This window comes from Capra hircus, chromosome 2 (genome assembly GCF_001704415.2).
Source record: "Capra hircus breed San Clemente chromosome 2, ASM170441v1, whole genome shotgun sequence".
Lineage (NCBI taxonomy): Eukaryota > Metazoa > Chordata > Mammalia > Artiodactyla > Bovidae > Capra > Capra hircus.
In genome coordinates, this window is record NC_030809.1 from 66,569,581 (window position 1) to 66,592,153 (window position 22,573).

At 45.6% G+C, this 22,573-nt stretch overlaps 1 protein-coding gene across 2 annotated transcripts in view; it reads left to right on the forward strand.

Moving 5' to 3' along the window:
* Positions 1-22,573, forward strand: part of CCDC93 (coiled-coil domain containing 93) — a 107,914-nt gene that overhangs the window by 76,918 nt on the left and 8,423 nt on the right. For both annotated transcript variants that reach the window (XM_018061956.1, XM_018061965.1), the window contains 8 exons: positions 7,734-7,807; positions 8,643-8,724; positions 9,591-9,662; positions 10,906-10,959; positions 12,560-12,622; positions 15,272-15,380; positions 17,364-17,446; positions 19,658-19,695. In XM_018061956.1, coding sequence (XP_017917445.1) covers positions 7,734-7,807; positions 8,643-8,724; positions 9,591-9,662; positions 10,906-10,959; positions 12,560-12,622; positions 15,272-15,380; positions 17,364-17,446; positions 19,658-19,695 — 575 coding nt within the window. The remainder of the gene's footprint in view (positions 1-7,733; positions 7,808-8,642; positions 8,725-9,590; positions 9,663-10,905; positions 10,960-12,559; positions 12,623-15,271; positions 15,381-17,363; positions 17,447-19,657; positions 19,696-22,573) is intronic.

The window sequence follows — 22,573 nt, forward strand, 5'->3', positions numbered from 1 at the left end:
AAAGCAAATACACAAGATGCCAGCTCTGGCATGAGGGGAGTTTAGGTCTTTCTATTCCTGTCCCTGTTTCTACAGAAAGCTAGTCCTCGTCCGGATCTGAAAAGCTCTCCTCCCTGTGACTTTGGTGCTCAGGCAAGAGCTATCCCTGTGAGGTCCTAGTACTTTCTGAACCATGTGGAAATGGGACTGATCTTCAGAGACATTTCTGAAGCCAAGGCAGTCCCTATTTTTTTATTTTTTAAATTTCACATGAAATTTTCACTTTTAAAATGGTTGTTTCTTTAGCAGTATGCAGCACTTAGTTCTCTGACTTGTTATAAACCTGGCAAAGCTTTGTGATTCTGACCTGGACTGGCCTCTTCAGTTATTGTCAGAATGTTTGAGAAGGCAGGCATGAGGATAACAAATTAGAGGAATTTTTAAAAATTCTTTCTAAAGATGCCCGTGTTGCATTTGGACACATCCGCTTTCTTTACACTGTTCTGTGACTCCAATCCTTTCGGATTAGATGGGAAGCTTGGTGGAACCCCTGCTGCTGTCTTCCTGTGCACACTCCGCAGTCCTGGCTTAAAAGGTGCCAAGTCATGGACCCATCTTTGTATAACAGTCTGGAAAACATTCAAGGCAGAACATCTTGACAAAATCCTAAGTGGCTGTCAAGTCACTTTTGGTACTAAACACTATATCAAATATATTTTGAGCTTTAGTTTCCAAGCTCTTCCAAGAATCCAAGTCCTCAGTATTTCTGTTTACCTTCTAAGGTCTCGTGGCTCAGGCTGGGGGCAGGGTGGCGGTTTCTGCTGAGTCAGAGATCTCCATTGTGTTCTGTGCACTGGCTTTTGGAACTCAAGTAAAAGCCCTTTCATTTTGGGTGAAATTCCTCTTGGTAGATTGGATCTAGGCTGGTCTTTGGAGAGAGATCAAGCCCTGAGCCTTTGGAGTGGGAGCACTGATTCCAAGACCCTAGACAACCAGAGAACTAACCCTAGGGAGTATCAAATAATGAGAACTCACACAAAGGAAACCGCTTGAATACAAGACCCAGCATTACCCAACCACCAGTAGCACCATGTGCAGGACGCCTCATCTAAACAACAAAAATACAAACCAAATCATCAGCAGACAGGATTACCACCTCACTCAGTGTTACCCATCAGAGGAAAAACAAACAAAAACTCAGCACAAATCTCACCCTATACAAAGCTTACACAAACCACTGGACCAACCTTAGGAGGGCAGAAACCAAAAGGAAGAAAGAATTCAAGCCTGGGAAGAGAAGACCTCAGACACTATCAATTAAAGAAAAGAATGAAAAGGCAGAGAAATACTACACAGATGAAGGAACAAACTAGAAACACAGAAGTCTAAATAAATGAAGAGGAAATAGGCAAACTACCTGAAAAAGAATTTAGGATAATAATAGTAAAGATGATTGCAAACTAAATGGGGAAAATTCAAGAATCAATTAACAAAGACCGAGAAGAATTAAAGATGCAGAGACAAACAACATAATTACTGAAATTAAAAATACTCTAGAAGGAATCAATAATAGAATATCTGAAGCAGAACAAATCATTGAGCTGGAAGATAAAATGGTGGAAATAACCTCTGAAGAGCAGAATAAAGTAAAAAGAATGAAAAGAACTGAGGATAGTCTCAGAGACCTCTGGGACAATATCAAACACACCAACATTCGAATTATAGGGGTCCCAGAAGAAGAGAAAAAGAAAGGGTATGAGAAAATATTTGAAGAGATTATAGTTGAAAATTTCCCTAACATGGAAAAGGAAATAGTCAGTCAAGTCCAAGAAGCACAACGAGTCCCATGCAGGATAAACCCAAGGAGAAACATGCCAAGACACATACTAATCAAACTAACAAAGGCCAAACACAAAGAAAAAAATACAAGGGAAACCCCATACGCTTAATAGCTGATCTTTCAGCAGAAACTCTGCAGGCCAGAAGGGAATGGCAGGATATATTTAAAGTATTGAAAGAGAAACATCTACAACCAAGCTTACAGTACCCAGCAAGGATATCGTTCAAACAAAATTGATGGAGAAATAAAAAGCTTTTCAGATAAGCAAAAGTTAAGAGAATTCAGTACCACCAAACCAGCTTTACAACAAATGCTGCTGCTACTGCTAAGTCGCTTCAGTCGTGTCCAACTCTGTGCGACCCCATAGATGGCAGCCCACCAGGGTCCCCCGTCTCTGGGATTCTCCAGGCAAGAACACTGGAGTGGGTTGCCATTCGAACTTATACAGTTAAGAAACACAAGGGAAGAAAAAAGATCTATACCATGGTCAAGTTGGGTTTACTCCAGGAATGCAAGGATTCTTCAATATATGCAAATCAGTCAGTGTGATGTGTCTGTGTGTGTTAGTTGCTTAGTCGGGTCCGACTCTTTGCAACCCCATAGACTGTAGCCCACCAGGCCCCTCTGTCCATGGGATTCTCCAGGCAAGAACAGTGGAGTGGGTTGCCAGTTCCTTCTCCAAAAGGAACTATAGAAAGAAAGTGAAGTCGCTCAGTCATGTCCAACTCTTTGCGACCTCATGGACTGTAGCCTAGCAGTCTCCTCCAACCATGGAATTTTCCTGGCAGGAGTACTGGAGTGGGTTGCCATTTCCTTTTCCACAATCAACGTGATACACTGTATTAACAATTTGAAAGATAGAAACCATATGATAATATCAATAGAGGCAGAAAAACCCTTTGACAGAATTCAGCACCCATTTATGATTAAAACCCTTTAAAAAATGGGCATAGAAGGAACCTACCTCAACATTGTAAAGCCCATTTATGATAAGCCTACAGCAAACATTATTCTCAATGGTGAAAACCTGAAAGCATTCCCCCTAAGATCAGGAACAAGACAAGGGTGTCCATTTTTACCTCTATTATGCAACATAGTTCTGGAAGTCCTAGCAACAGTAATCAGAGAAGAAAAAGAAATAAAAGGAATCCAGATTGGAAAAGAAGAAGTAAACCTCTCATTGTTTGCAGATGACATGATACTGTATATAGAAAACCCTAAAGATAGTGTTAGAAAATTATTAGAGCTAATCAGTGAATTTAGCAAAGTTGCAGGATACAAAATCAATACACAGAAATCACTTCCATTTCTATATACTAGCAATGAAAAATCAGAAATAGAAATTAAAGAATCCATCCCATTCACCATTGCAACAAAAAGAATAAAGTATCTAGGAATAAACTTACCTAAGGAGACAAAAGAACTGTACACAGAAAATTAAAAGACACTAATGAAAAAAACTAAAAAACAGCATAAATAGATGGAGAGAGATTCCATGTTCCTAGGTAGGAAGAATCAATATTGTGAAAATAACATATTACCAAATGCAATCTACAGATTCAGTGCTACCCCTATCAAATTACCAAAGGCATTTTTCACAGAACTAGAACAAAAAATTTCACAATTCGTATGGAAACACAAAATATCTCAAATAGCCAAAGCAGTCTTGAGAAAGAAGAATGGAGCTGGAGGAATCAACCTTCCTGACTTCAGATTATACTACAAAGCTGCAGTCATCAAGACAGTATGATACTGGGACAAAAACAGAAATACAGACCAATGGAACAAGATAGAAAACCCAGAAATAAACCCATGCACCTATCAGTACCTTATTTTTGACAAAGTTCAGTTCAGTCGCTCAGGCGTGTCTGACTCGTTGGGACCCCATGAACTGCGGCATGCTAGGTCTCCCTGTCTATCACCAACTCCTGGAGTTTACCCAACTCGTGTCCATTGAGTCATTGATGCCATCTAACCATCTCATCCTCTGTCGTCCCCTTCTCCTCCTGCCCTCAATCTTTCCCAACATCAGGGTCTTTTCAAATGACTCAGCTCTTCGCATCAGGTGGCCAAAGTTTCAGCTTCAACATCAGTCCTTCCAATGAACACCCAAGATTGATCTCCTTTAGGATGGACTGGTTGGATCTCCTTGCAGTCCAAGGGACTCTCAAGAGTCTTCAACACCACAGTTCAAAAGCATCAGTTCTTCGGCGATCTTTCTTTATAGCCCAACTCTCACATCCATACATGACTAATGGAAAAACCATAGCCTTGACTAGATGAATCTTTGTTGACAAAGTACTGTCTCTGCTTTTTAATATTACTGCCTAGGTTGGCCATAACTTTCCTTCCAAGGAGTAAGCGTCTTTTAATTTCACGGCTGCAATCACCATCTGCAGTGATTTTGGAGCCCCAAAAAATAAAGTCAGCCACTGTTTCCACTGTTTCCCCATCTATTTCCCATGAAGTGATGGGACCAGATGCCATGATCTTAGTTTTCTGAATGTTGAGCTTTAAGCCAACTTTTTCACTCTCCTCTTTCACTTTCATCAAGAGGCTCTTTAGTTCTTCATTTTCTGCCATAAGGGTGGTGTCATCTGCATATCTGAGGTTATTGCTATTTCTCCTGGCAATCTTGATTCCAGCTTGTGCATCATCCAGCCCAGTGTTTCTCATGATGTCCTCTGCATACAAGTTAATAAGCAGGGTAACAATATACAACCTTGACGTATTCCTTTTCCTATTTGGATCCAGTCTGTTGTTCCATGTCCAGTTCTAACTGTTGCTTCCTGACCTGCATATAGGTTTCTCAAAAGGCAGGTCAGTTGGTCTGGTATTCCCATCTCTTTCAGAATTTTCCACAGTCTATTGTGATCCACACAGTCAAAGGCTTTGGCATAGTCAATGAATCAGAAATAGATGTTTTTCTGGAACTGTCTTGTAAAACTAGGCCATTCCATGTGAGGCCACCCAATACGGACAGGTCATGGTGGAGAGGTCTGATAGAATGTGGTCCACTGGAGAAGGGAATGACAAACCACTTCAGTATTCTTGCCTTGAGAACCCCATGAACAGTATGGAAAACCACCATATGACCCAGCAATCCCACTCCTAGGCATATACCCTAAGGAAACCAAAATTGATAAAGACACATATATCCCATGGTTCACTGCAGCACTATTTACAACACCTGGAACATGGAATCCACCTAGATGCCCATCAACAGATGAACGGATAAAGAAGTTGTGGTACATATACACAATGGAATATTTACTCATCCACAAAAAGGAACGCATTTGAGTCAGTTCTGATGAGGTGAATGAACCTAGAACCTGTTATACAGAGTGAAGTGAGTCAGAAAGAGAACTACTGTATTCTAAATCTAGAATAATGGTACTGAAGAATTTATTCTCAGGGCAGCAGTGGAGAAACACACATAGAGAATAGACTTATGGACACGGGGAGAGGAGAGGAGTGGGTGAGACATATGGAAAGAATAGCATGGAAACTTACATTACCATATGTAAAATAGATAGCCAATGGAAATTTGCTGTATGGCTCAGGAAACTCAAGCAGGGGCTCTGTGTCAATCTAGATAGATGGCATACAGCAGGAGATGGGAGGGAGGTTCAAAATGGAGGAGATACAGGTATACCTATGACTGATTCATGTTGAGGTTTGACAGAAAACAAAATTCTGTAAAGCAATTATCCTTCAATAAAAAAATAAATTAAAAAAATATTTTTTGAATCCTTGCATGTGCTAGAAAGGTGGAAGGTTCGAATTAAGTTAATAATAGGAGATACTCTCCCTATCCTCACATGATAATGGCAACCAACATTGCGATGTACTGGCTGTGCTGTGGGCACATCATTTGTGTTACCATTGAATCGTCCTGTCAACCCTGGCAGCACACTGTTAATATCCCTGCTGTGCTGCTGGAGAAACTGAGGCAGAAAGGCCATGTAGATTCCAGTGCTGGAGACCTGGCACCATGACCTCTCAGGGAGCTTACCATCTAGTCAGGCAGTCAAACTAATTCTCGTCTAGGAAGATGGGAGGCTATGCTGAACAGTGTAGGAAGAAGCCTGATTTAGTCAGAAGACTGAAGACCGGGACCCTGAATCAGTAATGAGCTCTGCCTCTGGGCCTCACTCTCCTTATCTGCTCAAGGCAAGGCATGGGCACATGAGCGCTCTGAGCCCTTTCCTGCCAGTGCGCCAGGTTTTACCTCTTCAGCAAAACCTAGTGGCCCTGGAAAACAGGGAGGACCTGCCTTCCCTGGAATATAGGAGAATAAAGCGGGGTGTGGAAGGTGGAGCATGGTTGGCAGCCCTGACGTGTGGGGAAGGCGCTGCAGGCCCCTGCATCAGTGGCGGGCCCCTTCTAGCCTGTGCACTTTCTAATTTCAGCAATCACAACTTTAATTTCTTATGTGGTGGTTGACTCTTTTCTATATATGGAGGATCCTCTCCAGCGTAAGGGCATTGACTGTGTCTGAAGTTTTCCTTGATCTACAAACTATCCCTTCAGATCAGAATTCATTTGTTGAGTTGATAACCTTTTTTACAGTTTTGTCTTTCTTAAAATACATGATAATTCTTAATGGTGTGCTTATTTGTGATTCTGAAATTTTCTGTTATCAGCTGTGTGGATTCTGTATTCATTTTATGCAGCATCCTCCACATAACTATTTTGGAAAGGGGGTCCTGCTGTTTGGTGAGATCAGGCAGTGTTAACTGATATTTGGGGTCAGGACACTGTCCCTCCTCCTGAGTCTTGCCAGGTCTCTGGGAGCCGCCCTGCCTCTGGGACTCCTGCGCCAGCTTTTGGCTTAAGGGAAGCAGGCTTCACTGCACAGCCCACCAGCTGTTCCTGACGCAGACCCCAGTCCTGCCGCCCAGTTCTTCCCACACCTGCCGGATCCACACGGTGGTCCTCCACTGGCCAGTCTTACCTGCTACCATCTTTCTTGTCCCCAAGGTGCCCGCTCCTGTCATCAAACAGAATCACCTGAACTTCCCAGGACTTGAGAAAGAAGGACTTGCTGCTACTTTTTCTCAGCTAGAACTCTTGGAAGTTCTTCAACTTTTTTTTTAATAGGTAGCGCATTCACATAGTTCAAAATTCAAAAAGTACAAATGGTGTCCCCCTGTAACCCAAGCAGCTACTCTACCTAGAGGGTAACCAATCACTTGTGAATCTTTTCAGAAAATTTTTGTGCATATACAAATAATGTGTGGGTTCTTTAATGCATGTGTATACAAGATGTATACATGTATACCTTCCCTGATGCACACTGGAATAGTGGTTTTATGTGTTTTCTTCAACTTACAGTAAATGTTAGAGATCATCATAAAAAAACTTTATTCTTTTTTAATGGCAGCTTAATAGTCTATCGTACAGTAGATCTACACACCTTAAAAACTGAAATCTGAGTTTCCTTAAAGTTTGCTTTTTAAAGTCTCCGCTGACTCAGAGAAAGAAAATGGAGTTTTTCAAGATAGGAGATTTAACCCTAGCCTTGTGAGTAGCCCCAATAGTGATATCCTGAGATTGAAACCCAGGTCTGTCTCTCATAGCTGCTGCTTTTATTTACTTCTTCCCACTGAGAGACACCTGCTGCCAGCATTACTTTGGCTTTCCACCCACTTGCTGCTGTGATTTAAAGGTATTGCCAAGGTTTCTTTTACTCACAGCCTGTGTCAGGAGGGCTGTGGTTTTAATGTTTCTGTGCTGTCCTTCCAGCCCCATCCTGTTCCCCTTGTCCACCTGTTTTCTCAATGTACGGCCATGTCCAGTGGGCTGGGCCACCTGTCCAGAGAGGGCGCAGGTGTGGACCAGGAAGGAGAATGGAAGCCCTCGCCTTCTGTCCTGGCAAGTCTACAGCAACATGCCTCCTTCTCTCCCGTAGCTCAAGGGTCACAGTGAGAAACTGGACAAAGAGCAGACAGCTCTCGAGAAGATAGAGGCCAAAGCTGATCCGAGGTAGGAGATCTCAACACGTGGTATTTATTTTCTCTGTGAGTGTGACTGGTGGTTGGAGAACAGGGCTGAGGAGCCCAGGTCATGGCTGCTGGCGCCGTTCTGCCGGTTACTTCACGCTGATCCTGATCCGGGGCTGCCTTCTTGCTCTTCCTCCCACTTCCCCCTGGGTCGGGAGCAGCTATGTTTTGTATTTTGTTTTGTCTGTTTCCTCCTTTTTAGAAAGTAAGTAATACTTGCAAGGTTCAAAAAGACATACACTGAAAAGTCTTCTCCCGTCCCTGCCCCCAGCTACCCAGTCCTCCTTCCTTGGAGTCAACCATGGTTACCAGGTTTTAACAGCACTGATGTTACCCTGTCCTTCAAGAATGAAAATGTTATCTTTATTTTACTAAGACACTGGGTTTTGGGTTGTTCGTGTTTTTTTTAATTAATTGTCTTTAGACAATTTAAATTAAATTAAAGCATTTACATTTACATTTAAAATTTTAAATGGGAATTAAAGTTACAATTCTATCTGTGCTCTGAGTCTTAAGTAGTTGGTGTCATTAAAAATATACAGTAATCTCAAAACACATTGATGTTTCTGCAGTTGATATTTTAATTCTGTATTCTGTAACATTTGTTTGAATGTGACCTGATGGACTCAGCTTATAGATGAAAAATAATGTCTGTTAAATGGTGGTCATTATCATTGGTGGGCAGCCTACTAGACACTCTTGGGAGAGACAAAAGAAATTAAGAAAAAAGTTCCTTTTTTTCTGGGGTCTTGGTTTTAGCTGTGATTCATAAAATCATAGTGGTTTGTTGAAAGTCAGTTGTTTTTTGGTCTTTTCAGCATCCTGCAGAACTTGAGAGCCCTTGTAGCCATGAATGAAAATCTGAAAAGTCAGGAACAGGAGTTTAAAGCACATTGTCGAGTAAGTGTTGCTTGGTGTCATCAGATGTTAACAAAGATTCTCATACAGTCTCCTGCTTTCCCTCCCCTTGTGCTGCTGAGGGTCCTATCCAGGTGTGATAGGAAGAGGAGGTTCACCAGGCAGGTACGTGGTAGTGTGCAAGAGGAGTAAAGTGCTTATGTTGCGATCAGAGGACACCAGAAATAACTTGGATGAGTAACTCTGTGTATCAGACCCCAAACTGAGAGCACAGTCTAACAAACAGTGTTTTCTAATTTACAAATGTATTTAAAAGAAAAGTTCTACAAGAGGAGTAGTATCATACGAAACTAGGGCCGCCCTAAAATCCTAACATGTCTCTGTCACATGGTCCAATAGCGGGGGTGATATGTGCACAGGTGGCTATGTGGGAGATAGGAAAAGAGGGCTGAGTTCTGTGAGTCTAAGGGAAGAGAGGCCACTATGGCGTAGGAGCCCTCTAGAAGCTGTACCTGACTTAAGCAGATGAGGGTGACAAGTGGAGGAGGGCTGGGTAAGGCAGGGCTCCAGGCTGGAAGGTCCCAGGAAAGGTGGGGAAGAGCTGAAAAAGAGGAGGCGGCTTGGGACTGACTCTAAGCCACTCATTCATCCCATGTCCCAGTGATTACTGCAAGCCTCACCTGCCCTTGGGGAAGAAAGACCCCTTCTGACTGAGATACGGCTGCCTCTACCCTCCTAAAAAGACGTTCCCAGGCTGAAAATCAGGGGCCTGGGAGGCTAGTTCTTTATGGACTTCTTGTCCCCACATAAACTCACGAATGTGAAAATAAGACTCTAGATCAAGGTAAATCATTACATCCAGTTACTAGCCTGTCCAGATCTTGTAAATGTTCATATTACTTTTAAAGGAGGAGATGGCACGGCTGCAGCAGGAGATCGAAAGCCTGAAGGCTGAGAGGGCGCCAGGCAGAGATGAAAAGGTACGGGCTGTGGAGGGGTGCTCCAGACTACTGGGGACTTTGTGACGTCCACCATGAAAGGGTTTCTAGAGGACTCCCCAGCAGAGTCTGGTGCTGAAAGGGACCAGACTTTTCCTCAACCTTGTCCTCTGAACACTCATTTCTCAAATGGTTTTCGTCGATATGTGTCCCTGAACTTTGTCTTCTTTTTGTGAGTTAAAGCAGCTCTGAGTGTTGATGGCAGCAACCCTGGGGCAAGTGTTAACCGGTTTACAAGCCCGGCTGCCCCTCCATTAGGAATGGATGTTTCTAGGAACTCCTTGAGCTCTGGTCCCATTTGTCCCATTTACCTCTCAATTGTGTGCCAGTTTGCTGATTTCACCCTGCTCTCCTGCCCCAGGACATGGATGCTGCAGAGAGCAGCTCGCTGGAGATGTAAGGTCGGGGCTCTGGTCACCTGGGAGCATACCTGGCTCAGAACAGGTCCCACTGGCTCTCTGAACAGAGGCCTTGATCTTCCAAGGAACTGGTGTGGACAAGGATGGAAAATAAAGTCTGTTTCTCTCAGCAAATGAGACCTTAGGGATCACTGGTTTGTTTTCCCTTCTCATATTCCATTCAAAGCTTCTTTGCTGAGGCTCTCTGTGCTTAGGTCAGGGTATGGCCTCAGACCTCGTCAACTGCACCCTCTTGCTTGGGGAAATGGGGAACTTGGGGCTCAGGGAAGGGAGGGGACTGGAGCAGCCAGGGCCTTCTGCCAGGGTTGGGCCTGGGCCTGTATGGACACTGCCCCGCTATCAGGGAGACAGGCCATGGAGGTGCTACCTCCCGTTCGTGATGGGTTCTGTCACTTCAGCCACAGCCATGAGGACTGGTACAGCGACGGCAGAGTATGGCTGGGCAGTGGGTGGTGAATTGGGACCACCCCAACTTTCCAGTCGTTTCCAAGACTGAAACTCTGAGTTCAGCTCAGCCAGCTCTGGGTTTGTATAGAACTCAGACTTTAAGGGTGGCATTTCTCTTCTTAGCCATCACACCTCGCTAGAGGGATTGACTCACATTTAGAAACAGAGTTTAGCTTGTTAATATGTGACTGATGGACATTTCAGAACAGTTTAAAATCTAGCACTCATGTACGGGCTGTTTCGGGTTCAGACATGATCGGCAAACTGCCAGCCCACCCCTTCCTACTTCTGGACCCTCAGCTTCTTTCCTCAGAGATGATGTTTTCTTTTTTCTTTTTTTTTACTTTTCCTCATTGCAGACCCTCTCTGGGGGAGAGTCACATGGTGCCTTAACCTCTGCGATGATGCACAATGTAAGTACCTGCCCATTCTCAGGACCAGTACTGTCCTCTGTGGGCATGGTGACCAGCTTTGTGTCTTCAAAAGCTTCTCACACCTCCTTCCATCATCTCTGTGGCCACCTCCTCGTCTGTGGGCTCTCAGGACCTGGGTCCATCTTGCACACCCGCCCCTGGGGTGGAGCACAGCTTCCCTGTGGACAGCCCTGAGGCCCTGCACCTGGCCCAGGCATTCCATCTCCAGCCTGGCCTCTGAGCTGGGAAGGGGAAAGCCCTGTAAAGGGCCACACCTGCTGGTCACAGCCCACAGGCTTCGAGGGGTGGGCAGTGTGCAGGGAGAGAGCTCTGTCTATGGGCTTGCGTTTCGAGGTCAGGGGGTGTTAAGGGCCAGGTAGTGAATATTGTCAACCTTGTGAGCCAGCTCCACTCTGGTCCTCAGAGTCAATATATAAGTGAAAAGACATAGCTATGTTCCAATAAAACTTTATTTATAAAACTAGGCACAGAGGGAGGTTCAGGTGGGAGGGGATATGTGTATACCTGTGGTTGATTTGCGTTGAGGTTTGACAGAAAACAACAAAATTCTGTGGAGCAGTTGTCCTTCAGTGAAAAAATTTACAAGTTAAAAAAAAAACTAGGCACAGGCAAGTTTGGCTCAAGGGCCGTTGGATTTAGCCATTGGGGTGTTTGCCAACCCCTGTTCTGAGTTAAAGGAGTGCTTCCAGGAGAAAGGAACAGAAAAGGGAGAGGAGGAGGAAAGGAGCAACAGGAAAGCCTCTACCATTCACCTCCTCTAGGTTCCTCTTCCCTTCGTGCCCTCAGAGGCTCCCAGAGAGGGAACTTCAGAACTCCCACAGTGAAGGCTGTTGGGGTTTGCCTGCGGCTGAGCCCCATGGAGGAGCTGGCAGGGGTGTGTGTGTGCAAAAACACGGGGAGAGGGGCACCTCTGACGCCTTTGTAGCTTCCTCTAGCACAGTGAGCCATCCAGCCACGTCTCTTACCTCATTGGGTTCAGTGAGGGGCTGGTTTCTGTCTTTTAACACTGTCCAAAAGGCCTTTCTACAGTGGTGGATGTGTTCTCGATCTGTGCTGTATCCAATATGGTGGCCGCTAGCTGTGTATGGTTACTGAGCATCTGAAGGTTGGCTAGGACAATTGAGAAACTGAATATTTTTCAATTTTAGATAATATGAATTTAAATAGCCACATGTGCCTGATGGCAATCACATTGGACACTGCAGCTCTAAACAGAAACGTAAGCAAGCTAGCATCATCTAACACAGCAACACAGAACTGCAGGCTCTTTAAATATTAGTTATCTCCTCCTCATGGTTTTTTTGTTAAGGGAAGGAAGGGCACATGGATTTGGGGGATCCTTCACTTAAGAACCCTGGGTTCAGCCTGGGTCCCAGAAGAAGAAAGAGTTGTTACAAAGTGATGTGAAAGAGTGTCGAGGGTCTCACAGGATGAGGACTCAACCCTGAACTCAGCCATTTCAAAAAAGAAATTTGGAGCCTCACAGTGAAGGAGATATATAAAAACTGTTCAACTTCAAAAGACTTCATCAAAAAAATAAAAATTTGCAGGTAATTGTGGAGTTTTTTTCCAATTTCAGGAAGACCTAGACAGACGGTATAACATGGAGAAAGAGAAACTTTACAAGATCCGTCTACTACAGGTGAGTAAAAGCAAGCTGATAAACCCATCTGACTAGGTCTGCATGTCCTGTAGCAGAACAAGAGCATCTCAGTGTCTAAGAGCCAGGGAGACTCGGTTATAAGGCTGTTTGCTGTTCTGTCTGGAGTGTAACTCTGGATTGAGGTATTGGTTATAACACCTCACATTGGTCTGGTATTTCACCAGCATCTCGTTTGACTTGGTTATCACCTTTACTGGAGAGTAGCTATCAGCCTTATTTTCTGTATGAAGAAATTGACTCAAATCTGTTAAATACAAGCAGCTAGAAAGTGCCGGAGGCAGGATTCAAGGTCTAATGTTCATGTCAAGTACTTTTCTTCAAATAGTATGTGCCCGTATGAGCTGTTAGTTGATGATCTGGGGTGGCAGGGGCGTGCAGGGGGAGGCAGGGTGGTGAGAACGCCATCAGATATGGGGACATAGGCTTCAGAGTTGGCTTTAAATTCATGCAGAGTCAAAATTGCATTGTAAAATCTCTTCCATTGCCAGATTCTGGCTCAGGGACACTTAAAAGCCAAGAGTTGACTTGTGTTGCACTTTGGCCCGGAACTTCTCTCTGCTCTCTGGGAAAGGAAGGCCAGGTTCTGGTGGGAGTGGCCAAGGGGCTACAGGGGTCAGTGCTGAAGCCCGAGCTAGGGCTGGCTCAGTGAGGGTGTATGGATGTGAACTGGTAGCCGAGATGCTGAGCAGCTGTATCGATGGAACTTGGGATGGGTTAGAGAAAAAAGTAGAGTCAGGGTGGTGGAGAATTTCCGACTTGGCACTAACGTGGATTCTTGTGTTATTCATTGAGGAAAAGCCTAAATTAAAAAGGATAGGGCTGAAGGGAATGGGACAGTGAAGAGAAATGGTCATGAGATCTCTGTGGGGCTTTTAAAGATTAGGGTACTCCACCAAGTAGGAATAGTCTGGGCTGGGCTGTGAAGAGGGGAAGAAGGACTCCACTAGTGAGGCTTGAGACCAAGTGGGCAGCTCGAGGCCCACGGAAAACAGGAGTCTGAGGTCTCCTGGCAGCTGAGCAGAGGGCTCAGTGGAAAGAAGGTTCAGTGTTGCCAGAAGTCAAGGGAGCTGGAGGCTGAGAATTGCCACAGGTGCACAGAGAAGGTCTGTGTGACCTTGGCGAGAGTATTTCCAGTGGGTGTTGGGAGCAGCCAGCGGCAGTGGATTGAAGGGTGGCTTGTGGGGAGGGGATTCAGGACGTCAGAGGCACTTGAGTACTTGGTTTTGTGGTTTACTTTTTTCTTTCTTTCTTTTCTGGCTGTCCTGGGTCTTCATGGTGGTGCATGGGCTCTAGTTGCAGTTCAAGGGCTTGGTTGCCCCACGGCTTATGGGTCTTAGTTCCCCAACCAGGAATCAAAGCCACATTCCTTGTATTGGAAGGCAGATTCTTAAGGACTGGGCCACAGAGAAGGCCCTGATCAGGGTAAGGAAGGGCCTTAAAGGGATGAGGGACTTCAGCATATTTAAATGCCAGTAAAAAGAAACCAGTAGAAAAGGAGAGGTTAAAGATGCAGTGAAAAGAATGAATGATTGATTATATCTATAGATTCCTGGGGGGGGGCGGAACATAGGCGTCAGAGCCCAAGCACCCATGGGGAATATAGCCTTGGCCAAAAGGAGAAATAGATCTGTCCCTCTTCTCTAGCTCAAGCCACAGACCTGATTTTGGTTTGGTCACCAGAGTTGATAGTGGGTTTTGCACTGGAAAGGGTTTTGCACCCAAATAAATTAGAGGTCCCCATCTGCCACTGTAATAAAGTAGCTGGGAGAGGGAGGGACAAGGAGGCACAGGAGAGGGCAACACTGAGACTGTGACTGTGTCGGGGAGCTGGACAGCCTTCTCCAGTGCTGCCCGCAGAAAACTCCCCGCCTCAGAGCCCAAGGTCTCCCCTGCATGCTCACTACGCTGCCTCCCAGATGCAATCAGGAGCAGTTTGACTAATAGAGCCCAGTTCATTTCATGGGAGGGGGCAAATGCCAGAAAGATGCTTTAGGAGCTTTTCAGACAGGCTCAGGGATTTGGAAGTTGTGTGGAGCAGCAAGGTGGCATCAGTCTCTCGTCATCCGGGAAGCGCTTCTGGTCCCCACCTGGCTCTGGGGAATCAGCTGCTCCAGAGTCCTTGGGGCCTGGTGGGCTGGCCGGGGGTACCATCCCATTCAGAATCTTCCTTCTGGACCTGTAATTTGTTGCCTCCTGTGGCTCCAGTTTAGGGGTTTCTCGGGTGACGCTAGTGGTAAAAAACCCGTCTGCCAGTGCAGGAAACTAAGAGATGTGGGTTCAATTCCTGGATTGGGAAGATGTCCTAGAGGAGGGCATGGCAACCCACTCCAGTAGTCTTGCCTGGAGAATCCCGAGGAAGGAGGAGTCTGGGGGGATACAGTCCACAGGGTTGCAAAGAGTCAGACATGACTGAAGCAGCTTAGCACACGCGTACACAGGTGGCACCAGTTCACAGCCATGCCTTCTCTCTGTGTTGCCAGGTGGGAATCAGAATCGGAGCCAGCTGGTGTTGTGTGCCTGCATTCCAGGGCTGGTTTGCAGGCACAGGGTGAGTGGAGGCAATATTTTGTGGGAACAAATAAGGCCTTTCATCAAATAGTGTTGTCTCCCCATCTCTTTTGCATTTAGGCTCGAAGAAATCGAGAAATAGCAATTTTACATCGCAAGATTGATGAAGTGCCCAGCCGAGCCGAGCTAATACAGTATCAGAAGAGATTTATTGAACTCTACCGCCAGAGTAGGTGCATCGACCACATACTGTCCTGAGGCTGGCCCTGGGAGGGGCAGGGGACAAGGGCCTCTGACCCACTGTAGCGTGGTGTTTCTGTCCATGGAAGCCAGCCCTGGAAAGGGCTTTAGCTCATCATCAGGGCCACTCATTCCACGTAGCCCAGAATCCCAGGCATAACACTGTAGAGGCCTGACTCCCTCTCCATGGATAGATGGCTTAAGCTGATTGAGCTCTTGGAGTAATGCTTTCAGCCCACCCTCATCTGCATCAGCCATCACTCCTGCTATAGCCGGAGTTGGAAAGACTCCACTTTCCAACTTCACATGTAACCTTGTGATGCCAGCATCTCTAGATCAGTCCTCACTCACTGTCCTCCTTCTCTGTGAACCTTCTTCTCATGTGATCCTTGCCTTTAACCGCGTTGTGTCATTCAAGACTGGGTGTCCCTCAACCTAAATCAGGGATCACGTCTCATCAGGCTCAGAGTGACCCTCAAAGCTGCCATTGCTGTTTTCTTCGCAGTGCTTCTGCCGTACCTCTTCTTCCTTGTATCATAGCCCAGTAACCATTCACTGGTCTGCAGCTGCTTCTCTGAATCCCTCTCAGCCACCCATCCAGTTGCATCACTTCTCTCCTGAGACAGACCCGCACAAGCTCCCTAGACTGAAGGAAAGCACTCTCATTCTATCCAGGATCCTCCCTAGTCTAGGTGGCCTGCCAGGAGGCCTCTTTCCGGCTCTCAGTCGTCCTCTTCCTCCCCAGTCCACACACTGCTGTTCAGCACACCATGAACTTTGACATCCTAGGCCTTGACTCCTCCTGTTACCTGCACCTGGGACCCTTTCTCCATTCTGTTAGACAAAACCCTTCAAGGACCTCCTCACTTACCCTCAGTAAACAGGTCCTGGACCATCACCCCTTCCTTAGGCTCCACTCCTGCATATCTCCTGGGTACCTCAGACTCGGCAGGTACAAGACTTTGCCTCCCTCCCATCTTCCCCTCACTCACTGTGATTGCTGTCGAGCCCGGCTAGACCCTCTGTCTTCTCTGACTGATGCTGCTCTGCCAATTCTGTTTCTGAATAGTATCATGTCTGTTTCTTCTGGACTCCTGCTATAGCCGCCTTCTCCTCACTCCTGCCTGAGAGCTCATTCTCACATAAATTTCATCATTTTACACTCTTGCTTTAAAAGCCTTAATATATCATAGCTCTCCATAACTGGATGGAGTCTTCAGAATCCTGAGCAGAGACCTGCCTCGTCTGGGCCAGCTGGGCCCCTGCAGTCCCTGTGTCCCTCACCCCTGTGAGCTGGTCTGCAGGTCCAGGAGGCCAGGGCCCTACAGTTCCCACTTGGGAAACTCCCAGTCTTCTCTAAAGTACACCCAGTTTTCCCTTGAGATGTTGACCTCTCAGCCATCCTTCCTAGTTCTAGCTGGAGCACTGTCTTCCTCAGAGCATACGTGCTTCCTTTTATGTTTTACCCCCACCCAGATGTTTTAGTCCTCACATTTAATTCAGATGATCAGTGTAGGTGTCAACAGTGGCAGTTTCTCAGCAGAAAATAGCTTTTTCCCTAAGTTAAATCTTTCCCCTTAAGCACAGGGTTTACAAAAGTGAGCCAACTATGGCTCCTGCTCATGAGGAGCCTGGAAAGGGAGGGAGCCGCACAGACAGGAAGAGCTGGCGTGGGGCTGCTTCATCCCTGCCCCCTTTCTCCTGGGACCCTCACTTGGAGGACTTCAGAGAAATGCCCCATCCTGCACACTGGCAGGGAGCCTCCTCTAGCTCCTGTCCTGGCAGGGCTGTCACGGCTGCCACCTGCTGCCAGCCCGCAGCAGCCCCCCACACACGGCCTCTGTGCACCATGGGGCTTCCTCGCAAATGAGAGTAAGCGCCAACCCGGCAGGTCCCAGTCCTGCAGCGCCTCAGCCGGGAGAGGGCACTTGGGATCATTGACACATGCTCGCTGATTTCTCTGCATTTACAGTTTCGGCAGTGCACAAAGAAACCAAGCAGTTCTTCACTTTATATAATACCCTGGATGACAAGAAGGTTTATTTGGAGAAAGAGGTAAGAGCCTTTATAGAAAGAAGATAACATAGATGCGTGTGTGTCATGTGCCCAGTGCTGGGTACAAGGTCAGAAAGTGCACAATTCCTCGGGGCTGTCACCGTGCAGAGTGGGCAGCAGTTGCATGGTGCCCTGCGAGAGGCACCATTCTAAAAAGAAACATCCTGGAAGCACAAGAGGTAGATACGGAGAAGGGCCTGGACTTGGTGAAACTTGAGTTTGAGCTTTAAATGAAGGAAAGAACCAACTGAAGGAAATGGGGAAGGTGGGCCGTCAGAGTTGACCTGGGGAAATGGCTGTTTAGTCATCAGCGTCAGACAGAGGCATGAACTGAAAGAACTGCTTTCAATTGTGAAATTGAAAGCAGGAGTGGCAGGGCTGACCGTGAGCAGCCGCTCCATATTGCTCCGACTCTCCCTCAGGTCAGATCTGCTGGTGATTCACAGCTCCCTCCGTGGAAAGCAGTGGCTCGGGGCAGGTGTGCAGCTGTATTTAGAAATGAGCAGCGGCGCCTTCACAGCTGCAGCATGCAGCAGTGTGGTGGCGGGGGCAGGCGCTCCGGAGTCACTGGGTTTGGGTTTTAGTCTGACCTTCTTCTCCTGACCCTCAGCACATACCCTACAGTGATAGAGAATGAATGCGACAGTGTCCCTGAAGTTCCTAGCACACAGTGATACGTATGCGCTCCTTCCTACCCCTCACCTTCAGGGAGACAGAATCTTTGTTTATTTGGTTATCATCTTGCAGCCTGCACTAATTACCACTTTAATAAGAATACTATTACAGATGTATCTTTTACCTGGACCCAAATGGAAGCCTCTGTGGCTATAGTTATCTTGACTACCTATTTTTTATTTGGGGGGGTTTTTTTTTAATTGAAGGATAATTACTTTACAATATTGTGTTGGTTTCTGCCATATATCAACATGAGTCAGCCGTAGGTGGACATGTGTCCCCTCCTTCTTGACCCTCCCTCCCACCTCCCACCCCATCCCACCCCTCTAGGTTGTTTCATAGCCCCAGTTTGAGTTCCCTGTTGACTACCTATTTTTGCCAGTCAAACCGGATCAATCTCTCTCCTCCGAGAGGCACTCCTTGAGGAGGGGTTGGGTTCTGTTTCCTCTGTATCCAGGGCCTTACACAGTGATAGACACATAACAAACATTTGATCGGTGTTTGAACAGATGAGTCCATTTGGGAGATTTTCATCAGACCTGGGGGATTGCTCTGCTGCATACCCTGACTTGGGGGTCTTCCCACCTGGTAAGGAGAAGACTTGTCCCCTAACTCAGGGACAGGCCAGCTCCTTGTGAGAAAGCCTTAAACCCCATTGACTTCCCTTCATCAGCAGTGTTTAAGGTTATTGCATTCCTTTAGGAGTATGCAGGGTGGTGGCATCTTTTTAATTCCAAGCAATATTAATGCAGTTAGAACTTTTCATTTGGGTAAATTGTACATTTTATTCCAAGTCTATTTATACTTGTGATATTTTAGCTTTCAACATGCCTGTGGAGTCAAGGACAAGAATATCATCTCCATGTTTCAGAGTGTGAACCTGAGTCCAAGTATAGTAAATGCTTAGTTTTGGGCTCACAGGCGAGGGTCAGTGACAGAGCTGGGAAGACAACCTAGGTTTCTAGACTCCAGACTCAGAGCCCTGACCTGGACTGTCATCAGGGCAGATAAAGGGTCTTGTGTACGGGCCATGGCATTTCCATGGGGGAGGGACCTTGAATGGGGCACGTACCCGTGGAGGCTCTCAGAGCTGCCTGGCAGCAGACCCATTGGCAGAAACTCTGTGGGAAGGAGTAGGGTGGGCACAGTGTTCTCACCTTCCCTCCCCCACTGACTCTCCGCTGGACTGATGGCCCTGAAAATGAAGTTCCGTGTTTGGTGAGATCGAAAGGACAGTGGTGCAGCTTCCCCAAGGAGCCCTAATATTGGCTTAGATGTGTCTCAGCTGGGGTTTAGGTCCCATCACGGAGCCCTCCTCCTATGCTACCAAGGTCATGCTTGTTACAGCTGGAGGCTCTGGGGAAACTATGAGGCTGAGAACACGTTGCTCTTGTCTTTGTGTTACTTTTTACCTGCATGAACAAGGTGTGTTCCTTTCAGCAGTATCCAGAGACAGGCGCCAGGCTTTCAGTGGCTGGGGTGGCACAGGCATCTTTCGGCCTTTGCTTATTGTTCCTGTTCTTCCTTCCTCCCCAGATCAGCCTGCTGAACTCCATTCATGAGAACTTCTCACAGTAAGTGTTCTCTTCCAGTCACCATCCGTGTGCCCTACACGGCGTCGGCTCACCTCTGTTTTGCAGCAAAGCTCAGTGCCCAGGCTGGGATTCTTATACTTCCACCCCTATTGCTGTGTGCATATGTGTCTTGGTTTATGCAGACCTTGAGTTCTTACAAAAACATGATATTACAGCAAATTTTAAAAACACCAAGGAGTAGCTTAGGGGAAAAGTTAGCTCTCAAATAATTTACTATGCCTAACTACTATAATTTCTTTGTAGATTACTTTTGTCCTACTAAGATTAGATTAATAACATTTGTTTTTGCACACATATAGATGCTTTAAAATTTAGATAATGAGGGAATTCCCTGGCCGTCCAGTCATTAGGACTCTACTCTTTCACCATGGAGGGCCTGGATTCAATCCTTGGTTGGGGAAAAAAGTAAATTAAAAAATAAAATCTAGGTAATAAAATAATCTATATATTTTTTAAATAGTTTTCAAATTTGGTGATAGATTTTAAGTCATGTGCATACTCTAAATTACCGTGTTCAAATATAAATATTTTCTCTAAAAACTGAACAGCAAAGCCCACCTCTACTCAAATCATACCAGCCCTCAAAGATAACCATTCCCTTGTCTGCCATCCAGGCAACCCCAGGCTGGTACTCTGTCCAGAAGAATTCCTCTCTTACCAGCACGGACTCTGCTGTGACCAGCAGCTAAGATCTTAGCTGGATTACAAGCTCTGAACTTCAAGTTTCACTTCTAATTGAAAACAAACAGCTCCATTTAATATTCAGATTCAGCTAGTGACTTACAACCTTGTGACATTTCTAAAAATGATGCCTTCATCTGTATCCCTGATCATTGAGAGAAGCTGAGGTTGGAGTGTTTTTGTGGAAGTTCTGCTATTTCTTGGCCCATCCTTTGAAAGATTTCGTCTCATCCTTGTATCGTGTGCTCTGATCCTTCTCGTATCAGTCCCTCTGCAGGACTGGAGGTGAACAGGCATGTTTTTTAAGGTCATACTTGTTTAGCTGCTCTTCCTGGAAACAGGAACAGCTTTACCAGCCTGGTTTTAGGAAAATCTCAGAAAATGTCTTCCAGTCTTGAACAGTGCCTTTTATTTTTTAAGTCTTTATTGAATTTGTTACAGTATTGCTTCTGTTATTTATGTTACAGTTTTTTGGCATGAGGGATCTTAGCTCTCCCACCAGGGATCAAATTCAACTCACTGCATTCAAAGGTGAAGTCTTAACCACTGGACAGCCAGTGCCTTGATCAGTGCCTCTAAAGCTGCAGATTTTAAAAAATTAAGTGAAATTCAGACTTAAATTGAAGAAAGTAGGGAAAACCACTAGACCATTCAGGTATGACCTAAATCAAATCCCGTATGATTATACAGTGGAAGTGAGAAATAGATTTAAGAGACTAGATCTGATAGATGGAGTGCCTGATGAATTATGGACGGAGGTTTGTGACATTGTACAGGAGACAGGGATCAAGACCATCCCCATGGAAAAGAAATGCAAAAAAAGCAAAATGGCTATCTGCGGAGGCCTTACAAATAGCTGTGAAAAGAAGAGAAGCAAAAAGCAAAGGAGAAGAGGAAAGATATAAGCATCTGAATGTAGAGATCCAAAGAATGGCAAGAAGAGATAAGAAACCTTCCTCAGCGATCAATGCAAAGAAATAGAGGAAAACAACAGAATGGGAAAGACTAGCGAACTCTTCAAGAAAATTAGAGATACCAAGGGAACATTTCATGCAAAGATGGGCTCGATAAAGGACAGAAATGATATGGACTTAACAGAAGCAGAAGATATTAAGAAGAGGTGGCAAGAATACACAGAAGAACTGTACAAAAAAGATCTTCATGACCAAGATAATTATGATGGTGTGATCACTCACCTAGAGCCAGACATCCTGGATGTGAAGTCAAGTGGGCCTCAGAAAGCATCACTATGAACAAAGCTAGTGGAGGTGATGGAATTCCAGTTGAGCTATTTCAAATCCTGAAAGATGATGCTGTGAAAGTGCTGCACTCAATATGCCAGCAAATTTGGAAGACTCAGCAGTGGCCACAGGACTGGAAAAGGTCAGTTTTCATTCCATTCCCAAAGAAAGGCAATGCCAAAGAATGCTCAAACTACCACACAATTGCACTCATCTCACACGCTAGTGAAGTAATGCTCAAAACTCTCCAAGTCAGGCTTCAACAATACATGAACCATGAACTTTCAGATGTTCAAGCTGATTTTAGAAAAGGCAGAGGAACCAGAGATTAAATTGCCAACATCTGCTGGATCATGGAAAAAGCAAGAGAGTTCCAGAAAACATCTATTTCTGCTTTATTGACTATGCCAAAGCCTTTGACTGTGTGGATCCGAATAAACTGTGGAAAATTCTGAAAGAGATGGGAATACCAGACCACCTGACCTGCCTCTTGAGAAACCTGTATGCAGGTCAGGAAGCAAGAGTTAGAACTGGACATGGAACAACAGACTGGTTCCAAATAGGAAAAGGAGTACATCAAGGCTGTTTATTGTCACCCTGCTTATTTAACTTACATGCAGAGTACATCATGAGAAACACTAGTCTGGAAGAAGTACAAGCTGAAATCAAGATTGCCAGGAGAAATATCAATAACCTCAGATATGCAAATGACACCACCCTTATGGCAGAAAGTGAAGAGTAACTAAAAAGCCTCTTGATGAAAGTGAGAGAGGAGAGTGAAAAAGTTGGCTTAAAGCTAAACATTCAGAAAACAAAGATCATGGCGTCTAGTCCCATCACTTCATGGGAAATAGATGAGAAAACAGTGGACACAGTGTCAGACTATTTTTTTGGGCTCCAGAATCACTGCAGATGGTGATTGCAGCCGTGAAATT